Source organism: Heterodontus francisci, chromosome 2 (genome assembly GCF_036365525.1).
Source record: "Heterodontus francisci isolate sHetFra1 chromosome 2, sHetFra1.hap1, whole genome shotgun sequence".
Lineage (NCBI taxonomy): Eukaryota > Metazoa > Chordata > Chondrichthyes > Heterodontiformes > Heterodontidae > Heterodontus > Heterodontus francisci.
In genome coordinates this window covers 120,239,194-120,252,666 of record NC_090372.1, presented here as the reverse complement: position 1 = coordinate 120,252,666, position 13,473 = coordinate 120,239,194, and the positions used below count along the sequence as shown (strand labels likewise).

Genomic DNA, 13,473 nt, shown 5'->3' with positions numbered 1-13,473 from the left:
CCGCTTCAAGGACTTCTGTGTTGGAGATATAGTCCTGCCACCTGATGCCAAGTATTCTCCGAAGGCAGCGAAGATGGAATGAATTGAGACGTCGCTCTTGGCTGGCATACGTTGTCCAGGCCTCGCTGCCGTAGAGCAAGGTACTGAGGACACAGGCCTGATACACTCGGACTTTTGTGTTCCGTGTCAGTGCGCCATTTTCCCACACTCTCTTGGCCAGTCTGGACATAGCAGTGGAAGCCTTACCCATGCGCTTGTTGATTTCTGCATCTAGAGACAGGTTACTGGTGATAGTTGAGCCTAGGTAGGTGAACTCTTGAACCACTTCCAGAGCGTGGTCGCCAATATTGATGGATGGAGCATTTCTGACATCCTGCCCCATGATGTTCGTTTTCTTGAGGCTGATGGTTAGGCCAAATTCATTGCAGGCAGACGCAAACCTGTCGATGAGACTCTGCAGGCATTCTTCAGTGTGAGATGTTAAAGCAGCATCGTCAGCAAAGAGGAGTTCTCTGATGAGGACTTTCCGTACTTTGGACTTCGCTCTTAGACGGGCAAGGTTGAACAACCTGCCCCCTGATCTTGTGTGGAGGAAAATTCCTTCTTCAGAGGATTTGAACGCATGTGAAAGCAGCAGGGAGAAGAAAATCCCAAAAAGTGTGGGTGCGAGAACACAGCCCTGTTTCACACCACTCAGGATAGGAAAGGGCTCTGATGAGGAGCCACCATGTTGAATTGTGCCTTTCATATTGTCATGGAATGAGGTGATGATACTTAGTAGCTTTGGTGGACATCCGATCTTTTTTAGTAGTCTGAAGAGACCACGTCTGCTGACGAGGTCAAAGGCTTTGGTGAGATCAATGAAAGCAATGTAGAGGGGCATCTGTTGTTCACGGCATTTCTCCTGTATCTGACGAAGGGAGAACAGCATGTCAATAGTCGATCTCTCTGCACGAAAGCCACACTGTGCCTCAGGGTAGACGCGCTCGGCCAGCTTCTGGAGCCTGTTCAGAGCGACTCGAGCAAAGACTTTCCCCACTATGCTGAGCAGGGAGATTCCACGGTAGTTGTTGCAGTCACCGCGGTCACCTTTGTTTTTATAGAGGGTGATGATGTTGGCATCGCGCATGTCCTGGGGTACTGCTCCCTCGTCCCAGCACAGGCATAGCAGTTCATGTAGTGCTGAGAGTATAGCAGGCTTGGCACTCTTGATTATTTCAGGGGTAATGCTGTCCTTCCCAGGGGCTTTTCCGCTGGCTAGGGAATCAATGGCATCACTGAGTTCCGATTTGGTTGGCTGTATGTCCAGCTCATCCATGACTGGTTGGCCTTTATTGTAAGGGGGTGGAGTATAAAAGTAGGGAAGTCTTGTACAGGGTATTGATGAGACCACACCTAGGGCTGGATTTTAAGGAGCCCTCGATGTCATGGCCTGTGGCGGGGTGGGTGGGTGAGAGGGGGTCTGAAGATGGCCCCGGATGAGCCCCGCCACGGACCTTGACGCCAGCAGGGCCCGGCCCGATCCTCCCAGGTAACGGGAGCACAATCGCCATATGCAACTCGAGTAAATTAATAGATTTGTATGAACTTAGCATTAATCTTGATGCCCCGCTGCAATCTGGCTCAGCGGCTGGCACTCCTGCGCCTTCGGAACCCCGTCTGGGGAAACGAGGTGCAACACTGGTGAGGCGGGAGAAGGAGGTACATCTTTCAGTGCCAGGGTAGCATGGTCAAATTAGCGTCATGGGGGAAGGAGATGGTGGGAAGAGTTGCAGTTTAAAGTTTGTGCAGTTTGAGGGGGGACGGTCAGATGGAACAGGTAAGTGTTTTGCGGGGGGAAAGGGCAAATAATTAATTTATTTGTTTCTGGGGGGGTGGGAGAGGGGTAAAAGAGTTGTATTTATTTCTTTTCATTTAATCTTTCTTTAAATATTTAAATATGCCATTACAGCTAACAGCACTTTAAAAATGGCGTCAGCACTTGCACACAGGCAGCTGACGCCATTTCCAGGGACAGACAGTCCACCCCCTCGCATGATTGGGGGTGTAGCCCACCCCAGCTATTTAAATGAGCCGTTGCACTTGGAACCGCAGTGGCTGCTGCCTGCCACCAAAATCGGTGGCGGGCTTATAAAATTCAGCCCTTAGAGTTATGCATACACTTTTGGTCTCCTTACTTAAGGAGGGATATACTTGCATTGGAGGCAGTACAGAGAAGGTTCAGTAGGTTGATTCCTGGGAATGAAGGGATTGTCTTATGAGGAAAGGTTGTGCCTATATTCATTGGAGTTTAGAAGAATAAGATGTGATCTTATTGAAACATATAAGATTCTGAGGGGGCTTGACAGGGTAGATGCTGACAGGATGTATCCTCTTGGGAATCTAGGACTAGGGAGCACAGTTTAAAAATAAGGGGTCTCCCATTTAAGATGGAGGTGAGAAGGAATTGCTTCTCTCAGAGGGTTGTCAATCTTTGGAATTCTGTATGCCAGAGAGCAGTGGAGCTGTATCATTGAATATACTCAAGGCTGAGTTCGACAGATTGTTGATCTACAAGGGAGTCAAGGGTTATGGGAGGCAAACAGGAAAGTGGAGTTAAGGCCACAATCAGATTAGTCATGATCTTATTGAATGGCGGAACGGGCTCGAGGGGCCAAATGGCCTACTCCTGCTCCTATTTCTTATGTTCTTACTGCAGTGAATCTTAACAGTTCACCCACAACTCATAAAAAACATCCTGGAACATTTACTGTTATAATTATAAGGCATTAATGAAAATGGTTGATGTACAATATAGATTTGCTCAGTATAGTTTGTTTATTGACAATGGGCAATGCAAATCTGCATTATTGTTGATCAGATGGGATGAAATGCAACATGTCTCAATTTTAAGAAGCAGACTTTAGGGTGAGACTTGTTTACACTAAATTTACATTTTGTTTTCATTTTTATGAAGTTTTGGGTCTGGGTGGAATGGGCCCTTTCTTTCATGTGCCCTGGCCACTGGTGGTACTGCAACATAAATGGCCCCACAGATTTTTAACTCCCTCATCTTTATCAACATTTCTATTTTGCGTAAAACTCAGAATCACAGAATGTTACTAGACTTGTTAATTGTAAAACTTTTTTTTTTGGGTAGTTATTACCTATGCTGAATTCTGCATTAAACCTGGGCCAGTCTAGTTACCACTAAAATAAAAGCAAAATACTGCAGATGCTGGAAATCTGAAATAAAAACAGAAAGTGCTGGAAATATTCAGCAGGTCTGACAGCATCTGTGGAGAAAGAAACAGAGTTAATGTTTCAGGTCAGTGACCTTTCACTAGAACTGTCTCTCTCCACAAATGCTGCCAGACCTTTTGAGTATTTCCAGCACTTGCTGTTTTTATTCCAATCGAATAACCGATTGGCTCAATGACAATACAGTTTTCAGCCAGGGAGAGTTGGGACCGAGCAATTGACTTTGGCTGGTGACAATTCAAATCAGGACAGTCCATTAAATGGGATATTTTCAGTTCTGTCACACAATACATACAGCTGGTGTTTAGATATCACAATTTCAATTGCTACTGTTTTGTTAACTAATGAATTGCAAAGAACTATAGATAATCACCGAAGAAGGCCGTTCAGCCCATAGCACCTGTGTTGAAATTGATGGATGTACTCCAGTTTTACCTACTATGTCTCCAAACTCATTCTGCTCAATGGGCCAAATGGCCTCCTTCTGTGCTTTGTGACTATGTAAAATATACTTCATTATTAACATTTTATGAGAGTTTATTAAAAAAAAAGTTGTGGATTAATATTGGGGAAATTCCCTTTTTAAAAAAATAAGAGAATGTCAGGATTTCTTCGCAATGACTAATCTGCTAATGAGATTGTGGGACATGCAATTCTTGGAAATGCAGTTTTATGGGAAGATCATTAATTATATAGAAAGAAACATCCTATTTGCTATTAAAACAAAAATTTCAGCCTATTGGCTTATGCTTTCCTCCGTAAATAAATTTTAGCAAAAAAAAGTAGATGTGAACATAAATTGGAGACCATGGTCTTATTCTTGCACCTACTTTTTAGATTTATAAAAGAAACAAAATAGATCCCATTGTGGCCAGAAAGCAGCAGTATTCTGCCATTTCTAAATTTGCATCTAACATATGCCACAAGTTTACCACAACTCCAAAACAAACAACTGCTTCACCGATGTAAATCCAGTTTGGATGGAAAACATGATCTCTTCACTTCACTCTCTGCCATCCTTCCAAGTCAATTGCACCAGTAGCATTATTCGTTTCCAGTGACATCACTTACTGTTTGTAATTACTGTGCACTGCAATGGCAACAGTACATTATGCTGAATGTCTTCTGATTGTATGATCAATTTCCCTTAATAGGTCAAGAAAGACAGAAACAAAAAGAAAGTTCTCTTCATTCGTTGGCAATCATTGTGGGACTATCACTGACTCTGATTGTCTGTATATTTCTATACTTTCTTCTGAGAAGATATTTTCCTCGGAAAGGTATGCTGCTATTAACTAAAATCAAAATTTGTTTTGTAGTGTTTGTTCTGAACTTTGTCACCCACTTGACACTTGGAAACAATGAAAATAATTTTCCATATTTCCATAGTTGTTATTGTCACATTTACTTCACAACATTAGCTAAAGTTTTACAATGGGTTTCCATTAGTGAGAAAGGATCTGACTTCAGAAGGTCATGAAGTAGAATCAGTATGGGTGGAAATTAGGAATAGCAAGAATCAGAAAACACTAGTGGGAGTAGTTTATAAGCCTCCTAACAGTAGTTATACCGTTGGACTAATCATTAAACAAGAAATTATTGGAGATTGTAACAAAGGCAATGCAATAATGGTGGGGGGTTTTCATCTTCATATAGATTGGGACAATGAAATTGGCAAGAGTGGTCTAGAAGATGGGTTTGGAGTTTCTTGGAGCAATATGTTATGAAACCGACTAGGGATAAAGCTAACTTAGATCTAGTATTATGTAATGAAACCAGATTAATTAGTAACATCATAGTAAAAGATTCACTGGGAAATAGTAATCATAATACCATTGAATTCCATGTTAAGTTTGAAAGTGGCATACTCCAATCACAAACAAGAATCTTAAACAAAGCCAATTACATAGGTATGAGGAGCGAGCTGGCTAAGGTAAATTGGGAAATAGACTAAAAGGTATGGCAGTAAATGAACAATGGCAAACCTTGAAAGAAACAATTCAAAATGTTCAACAAAAATACATTCCATTGAGAAACAAAAAGTCAGCAAGAAAGTCCCATCTGTGGCTCACTCAGGAAGTTAAGGATAGTATTAGATTAAAAGAGACCTACAATGTTGCAAAAAAAAGTAGCAAGTTTGAGGATTGGGAGTGTTTTAGAAACCAGCAAAGGGCCACCAAAAAGTTGATAAGAAAGGAAAAAATAGAACATGAGAGTAAACTAGCAAGTAATATAAAAACATTGTAAGAGCTTTTATAGGTATATAAAAAGGAAGAGAATAGCTAAAGTAAACGTTGGTCCGTTAGAAGCAGAGACAGGAGAAATTATCATGGGAAATGGGGAAATGGCAGAGGCATTGAACAATTATTTTGTCTCTGTCTTCACAGTAGAAGATACAAGTTTCATACCAGAAATAAATGCCAACCGAGGGGCTAAAAACAGTGAGGAAATTAAAGAAATTCACATCAGCCGGAAATGGGGAAATGGCAGAGGCATTGAACAATTATTTTGTCTCTGTCTTCACAGTAGAAGATACAAGTTTCATACCAGAAATAAATGCCAACCTAGGGGCTAAAAAGAGTGAGGAAATTAAGGAAATTCACATCAGCCAAGAAAAAGTATTGGAAAAACTTAAGGAACTAAAATCCAACAAATCCTCAGGACCTGATGGCCTACATCTTAGGGTTCAAAAAGAGATAGCTGCAGAGATAGTGGATGCATTAGCTATGATTTTCCAAAATTCCTTTGATTTGGCAACTGTACCATCAGATTGGAATTTGGCAAATGTCACACTGCTTTTCAAGAAAAGAGGCAGAGAGAGAACAGTAAACCACAGGCCAGCTCACCTAACATAATTGCGAATTGTTGGAATCTGTTATTAAGGAAGTCTTAATGCATTTAGAAAAGCATGGTATGATTAGAACAAGTCAACATGGTTTTACTAAAGGGAAATCCTGTTTGGCAAATTTATTAAAGTTTTTGAGGAAGTAACTAGTAGGGCAGATAAAGGGGAACCAGTATATATAGTATACCTGGATTTCCAAAAGGCAAACTTAGATACTTACTCTCTGTCATCTTCATGTTCATTAGCATGGTTTGGTTAATGGAGAGGAAGCAAAGAATGGGCATAAGCGGGGCATTTTCAAGTTGGCAGGATCATTGCTGGGGTCTCAGCTATTTAAAATCTATATTAATGATGTAGATGAAGAGACAGAGAGTAATGTGTCTAAGTTTGCTGATGATACAAAGGTAGGTAGAAAGATAAGCTGTGGGGAGGACACAGAGAGGGTGCAAAGACGGGTTAAGTGAGTGGGCGACAAGATGGCAAATGGAGTATAATGTAGGGAACTGTGAAGTTGTTCACTTTGGTCGTAAGAATAGAAAAGCTGAATATTTTTTAAAAGGTGTGAAACTTGAAAGTGTTGATGTTCAAAGAGACTTGGGTGTGCTTGTACAAGTAATGCAGAAAGTTAGCGTGCAGGTTCAGCAAGCAATTAGGAAGGCAAATGGCATGTTGGCCTTTATTGCAAGGGGACTAGAGTACAGGAATAAAGAAGTCTGCTACAATTGTACAGGGTTTTGGTGAGACCACATCTGGAGTACTGTGTGCAGTTTTGGTCTCCACATTTAAAAAAGGATATACTTGCATTGGAGGCAGTACAGCGAAGGTTTACTAAATTGGTCCCTGGGATGAAGGGGTTGTGCTGTGATGAGAGGCTGAGTAAATTGGACCTATATTCTCTGGAGTTTAGAAGAATGAGAGGCGATCTAATTGAAATGTACAAGATTCTGTAGGGGCCGGATAGGGTAGACACTGAGAGATTGTTCCCACTGATCGAGCAATCTAAAACACAGGGGCACAGTCTCAGGATAAGGGGCCAATCATTTAGGACTGAGAGGAGGAGAAATTACTTGATTCAATGGGTCCTGAATCTTTGGAATTCTCTATCCTAGAGGATTGTGGATGCTCCATCGCTGAATATGTATAAGGCAGGGATAGACAGATTTTTGGTCTCTCAGGGAATCAAAGAATATGGCGAGCGGGCGGGAAACTGGAGTTGAAGCCTAAGATCAGCCATGATCGTAATGAATGACGGAGCAGGCTCGATGGGCCATATGGTCTACTCCTGCTCCCCTTTCTTGTGTTCTTGTGTTCTCTACTTTTAACAAGACTTAAAACTCTTTTACTTTGAAAGCTGCTCTGATGGTTTAGTGGGTAAATGTATTGCCTGGTGTGGTACTGAGATACACAGGCTGAGAAGAAGGCTGTGTCTGTGATGCCTGAACTGATCTCACCTGGAGTCGTGGTTGGGCATTACAATTAGCTTTAGTACTTTGGCGTCAATTAGGAGAAAAATAAAATCAACCAGAGTTTAATGATTCTTGCTGGAAAGTGTATGCTTGGTCGCAGCAGCATCAGACTTGGCTGTGATGCACTCCACTGTCAAATGGCTAGCTGATACTCATTGTCTAAATTCAAAAATGAAGAATGGGAAATTGGGTCAGGAACTGAAGGGCAGTTGGTGCACTGTATACTTCGCGTTGGCATGAGGCAGTGGCTTCAAGACAAGGGAGGAGACTTTTTAATTATAAACTTAATAAATATAACATGGGCATCCCAAACATAAACTCAAAGGTTTCTTGTCTAATACATTGTTACTTATACTTGTAATGCTGGTTGCAACCTATTTATAACTTACATGGTTGGCACTTGGCTGTTGGCCAGTCAATCTAAGTTGTGAGTAAAAATTGTACTTCGTGGCAGATACATTGAATACTTTGAGTTTATACAGTTAATTAGCCTGCCCATTATTTTGAACAGCGCTGACATAGTCTGTGCAATGTAGATTAAATACTGGCCTTTCATTGAAGAAGTACATTGTATTGCATCACTTGTTGGTCTTTAAGATCCGTGGAGCTTTTGTGCTTCTATTCTGCAATTTCCTTTGTTTTGTTCAACCAAGTATCTGAGATACTCAGAAACCCATCACCATGCTTAAGTAACTCCATAACAAACTATGAGAATTTCAAACAAGTACTGTTTTAGTTTAACTGATGTTAGGATCAGCACACACTGGGCAGAATTTTATCCAACCAGCAGGAGTGGGGTTGGAGGCATGGGGCAGGGCCAAAAAATTGGGAAAGGACACGCTCACCCGGCAACCCCATGTCGCGATGTAGGTTCCAGATCTTTTCAGCGGCAGGAAAGGTCCTAGGCGGGTTGCTACTACAATGCAGCAGGGCTGCAATTTGAATTGCTGAACAGGTCCTTAACATGCATTTGCATAGACCTCACTCTGATTTTATGAAGGGTTTTGAATTTAATGAAAGGCACACGGGGATCATATGCCTTCTGATCCCCACCCGGTTAAAGGTGGTGGACCGAGGCAAAGCCTCATTGCTGCATTGGGAAAGCAGCCATGTGTTGGATGAATGTAGTAAGGGGAACAAGGGGGTGCAACAGTCATTACCCAATCGTGGTGCAGTCCTCACGGCAATGGTGGGCACAGAGGAGTTTCATCCCTCACGGCAAGAGTGGGCTTCATCTTGGGTGGTGGGCTCTCTTCAAGGGTGAGTGTTGAGGGCATCAGCCCATGTTCAGAAGGGAGTGGCAAGGGGAAGGTTCCAAATGCAAGGTCCTCTCTCCAGGACAGTGCACAGGAGGAGGAGCGATTTGGTGGGATGGCTCTTAAACATCTAGTCTTTGTAGACCCCTGCGCTGTGCAGACTCAGAGGGAGGCAGGGCTAGGAAGTGGCTGGACAAGCTGGTGAAGATAGACTAGGGAGTCACAGCAGCCAGCCATTCCAACAAGGGCCTATCCACAGCAAACAGTGTACCGGACTCGTCTCAACTACCTCCAAATGTCTGAGTGGTAGTGTTAGCAAAAACTGCAGCCCACCAGGGAGGCCATCACTGTCTTATGCACCATTCTGCAGGATAAGCTGTGACCCAGGGCCTTGGTGCACATCAAATGCCAGTGGGCCTGAAGATCACTGTGACATTCAACTTTTACACCTCTGGATCTTTTCAGGAATTCACTGGGGACATGTGTGAGGTATTCCAGGCAGCAGCCCATCACTGCATCAAGGAGGTGACCAATACCCTGCTCAAGAGGGCCAGCAACTATGTGCGGCACCGGATCGACCCTGAGAGTCAGGTGGGCCATTGGCTTTTATGCCATAGTTGGATTCCCCCAGCTGCACAGTGTCATCGATTGCACACATTTGGCCATTAGGGCTCCCATTGAGCAGCCAGCATCCTTCATCAACAGGATGAGCTTCCATTCCATCAACATATAACCACCAAGAGCATATCATGGTGGTCTGCTGTGCTCTGCACAATCTAGTACTGCAGAGGGGGGAAGCCTTGCATCAAGAAGACATGATTGAATACCACTCCTCATTCAACCAGGGGAATGTGGAGGAGGATGCTGAGCAGGCTGTGCAGGATAGGAGATTCTCAACAATGAAAGTGACCTCCATTTATTTAAACATTCACAATGCCCAATAACAAGACCAAGTTGCAAACCCATGAAACCCAAATACGTTTAGGTGCTCTTCTTCACACACTTCTGTGAACTTCTACAAGGTGCTTCCCCTGAGGTGGAGGTAGGCTGCTGAATGCACTGACCTGTGGCCTGGGATGACTTTGACGGGCGTTCTCTGGCTGCCTGAGGCCTGGAGGGGCCCGGCTGGCTGAGGAGTTCCTGCACAGATGCAGGAGCCACCTTAGTCATTGCAGCTACTAGAGCTGGGGTCACTGGTGGAGGGACTGAGGAGCCAGTGTCCACTCTCGGAGTGCCCTGAGGGGACCTCCCAGATGTGGAGGTCAGTCTCTCCTCTCTTTCAAGGCTCACTTGAATCTTCCTGCTGACCAGAGAAGGACGAGGATCTGGAAAAGCATCTAGGTGCCTTGTCCCTCTCTTGCCTTGCCATTGATGCTTTCAGCTCATGGCCAAGACGAGGGTATGCAAGTCAGCTCATGTCTCTGGGAACTGACTCTCCACGTGGGTCACCAACCTCGCAATGGAGGAAACCATGCGCTCAGCATGGGCCAGGCCTCCCACAGTCCTTCAACTGTCAGTGACTTCGCCTGTCACAGCCCCTGTCAGCTGCTCAGACATGTATGGGTCTCTCACCCGCCTGTAAACCTGTAGCTAAGCCGAGCACATACGTGAGAGTATCTGTGCTAGTGGAGGGTGCAGGGGAACTGTGTGACAGTGCACCCTCTGAAGATTCTTCCTCCTCTTCTTCAGAGGCTAACATGATTCCAGCAGCGGCAGTAGATGATCTTCCCTCTAAGGTGCTACAACCTGCATGAGAAAACATAAACATTTAGGGGTTCTGCTACATCGATCTGCCGCTGCCAACCATGTATGATGTGGTTCTCTAGAAGGGCAGTAGTGAGCACGTAAGCACAATGCCTCCTCACTCTCTTGGGTGGACACTCCAGTCCGTCCACCTGCTATGGAATGGCCATCCTGAGAGCCCGCTAATTCCAGGGCCGCCTCCTCTGGCAGGACCAGTTCATAGAAGTCATAGACTTCTCCGAGTTCATAGAGTTCTCCGATGTCCTGGAACCCAACTTAAGTCTTTGCCATTTCCCGAGTGTTGTGGGCCATTTTTGTTCCTGCGAGCAGAAAGAAGGACACTGTTAGTCTTCCCACAGAGACCAGCAGGACACCTGTTCTGGCGGCAGCCCTTTGGTGACTGATGGGGGCTCCCGAATGCCTCCTCCACACGTCCTCTCTCAAGGGATGTGTGGGGGCCAAGCAAAGACAGAAGGCCGGCGCTCTTGGAGATGCAGCCAATCATCTGACACGATCTGCTGTTGCCTCAGCCCCTTGACATGCACTTTGCAGCCACTCCCTGACCATGTCATGCTCCCTCCTACATGGCCACATGCAAGCCCTGAAGATGGAGGATTCACCTTGGAGGAGTAAAGTAAGTCACTGATCATCTTGCAGTACTGGACCCAGTTTCGGAGGGTGACTCACGGCTGCTAACCTCCTCTGCGATCTCCGTCCAGGCTTGCTTGGTCAGGCTGGAGGGTCTCTTCCTGCCATCCCTTAGGAAGAAGAACTCCTGCCATTCCCTTACAGATTGGAGGAGAATCCACAGGCATCAATGAACTGTGGAGCCACCTGGTATTTTCCACCTAACATGGTCCCTCTTGGCTCTCGGTCAGTTCCTGGCAATTCTTGTCACAAAATTCTAAGTATAATATTATTCCACCTGGAACAGCTTTGGTTTACTGATGGTGATTAGCCAAGTATATTTCTGTTACCTTAACAATAGCTTTCATTGTTTTAGCTTCTTGAATGAAAAAAGATGTTTGTTCCAGTCATTACTAAGCAGTGATGGGAAAAAGATTCAGAGAGATGACTGAAGGCACAGTCAAAGATGTAGTTTTGAGAAGGATTTTGAAGGTGGCAGAGTAAAAATGGTACACTGATTTAGGAAAAGAATTTTAGAGTGTTGACCTAATATGGAACCAAAGGTGGAGCAAGGGGAATGAGGCAAAGGAAACCGGAATTGGAAGAGCAGGAACTGACTTGTACAGTTGGAGAGGTCACAGATATCGGGAACAACAGGGCTGTGGAGGAATAACTTTTTTTTATTTGATACGTTGGGGCTGGTAACCAAAGAAGGTAGGCCAGATCAGGGTGATGGGGCGGTATGTAGTTTGGGATATAATTCGAATGTTGCTGTCTTTTTAGATAAGTTGCAGTTAATGAAGCATGAAACTAGGGAGATCAGTAAGCAGAGTATTTTGCTTGAAAGTGAAGGGACCGGGACGGAATTGCTTTCAGCCTGGGTTCAGACCTGAAATGGATGCTGCGCATATATGTAAGTGGCTAAGCACCTGTATCAGGTGGCCATCAGGGATACCCGAAAAATCTCTCATAAATCCTTTGGATGCAGGTTAACGGTCGCTGAAATTATCCCTCATTGCAGCTATTTACGAAAAGAGGTCCAATTTCTACCCCAAAGTATTTTTATATTATAAAGCACTAGATCATGTCATCAGGATGCTTTCCACATTGTAGTCACTGTTTTGAATATAAAGGCAGCAAACAATTTACACAAGTCTCCAAACAGCAAACAAGATAAATAATCAGTTGATCTGCTTTTTGATACTGGGTGTGGGAAAACTGTTAGCCAGGGAAACTTCCTATTCATCTTCCAATAATACCATGGGATCCTTAATGTCCACCTAAACAGTACCTTAGTTTAACATGACATCCAAAAGACAATACTTCCAAGCCTAGAGTTTGTACTCAACTCTTGGACAAGAGGGTTGAACACACAACCTCCTGATTCAGAGGCACGAGTGCTGCCAAACTGACAGTGAATTTTTTTTTTGTTCTTAGAATGTGAGCATCACTGGCAAAGCCAGAATTTATTGCCCATCGCTAATTGCCCTTGAGCTGGTGGTGATGAGCCATCTGCAATTGAGTGGCTTACTCGGCCATTTGAAAGGGCAGTTAAGAGTCAACCACATTGGTGTGTGTCTGGGGTCACATGTAGCCTAGACCAGGTAAGAATGGCAGATTTTCTGCCCTGAGGGTACATTAATGCACCAGATGGAATTTTACAACAATCCAGTAGTTTCATGACCATTGTTAATGAGACTAGCATTTTATTCCAGATGTATTAATTAATTGAATTTAAATTCCACCAGCTGCCATGGTGGGGATTTGAACTCCCATCTCCAGAATATTAGTCCAGCCCTCTGGATTATTAGTCCAGTAACATGACCACTATGCTACCATCCCGCATATACGGAAACTAATCAAACCTGAAGGTGGCAAAGACCTCAATAACTATATACATTCTCAGTATTTGAGCATAGTTCAATTACTATGATAGCAGACTTCAAACTGAACACAAAACCATGACCAATGTAAGGATCTTACCAGTATTCCCTAAAACTATTGCTAGTGAAAGATTGTAAGTAGTATTCCCAAATATTACTGCTAGTAAGAGACTGTTAGCTGTGTTTTCTGAAACAAGGTGAATTGCTATGTTGAAGCAATTGCAGTTATTTTACATGAGTACTCAGAAATTGCTGCTGGTGTATATCTTAAATGAGGATGTAGTGCGCTTCTGTACTTAAGGCAGGATTAGGCTCATTTCCAGCATAATTACTCATTGAGAGAGAATTATAGCAAATTTCAGTCTTCATACATCACACGTAGGAACTAAGCATTGCAGCTGTGTGAGGTTCTT

The 13,473-nt window shown here is 43.8% G+C and overlaps 1 protein-coding gene across 1 annotated transcript in view; it reads left to right on the top strand.

Moving 5' to 3' along the window:
• The window catches only part of hepacam2 (HEPACAM family member 2), a 142,411-nt gene that overhangs the window by 74,052 nt on the left and 54,886 nt on the right, over positions 1-13,473 (top strand). The window contains exon 5 of the mRNA XM_068009996.1: positions 4,395-4,520. Coding sequence (XP_067866097.1) covers positions 4,395-4,520 — 126 coding nt within the window. The remainder of the gene's footprint in view (positions 1-4,394; positions 4,521-13,473) is intronic.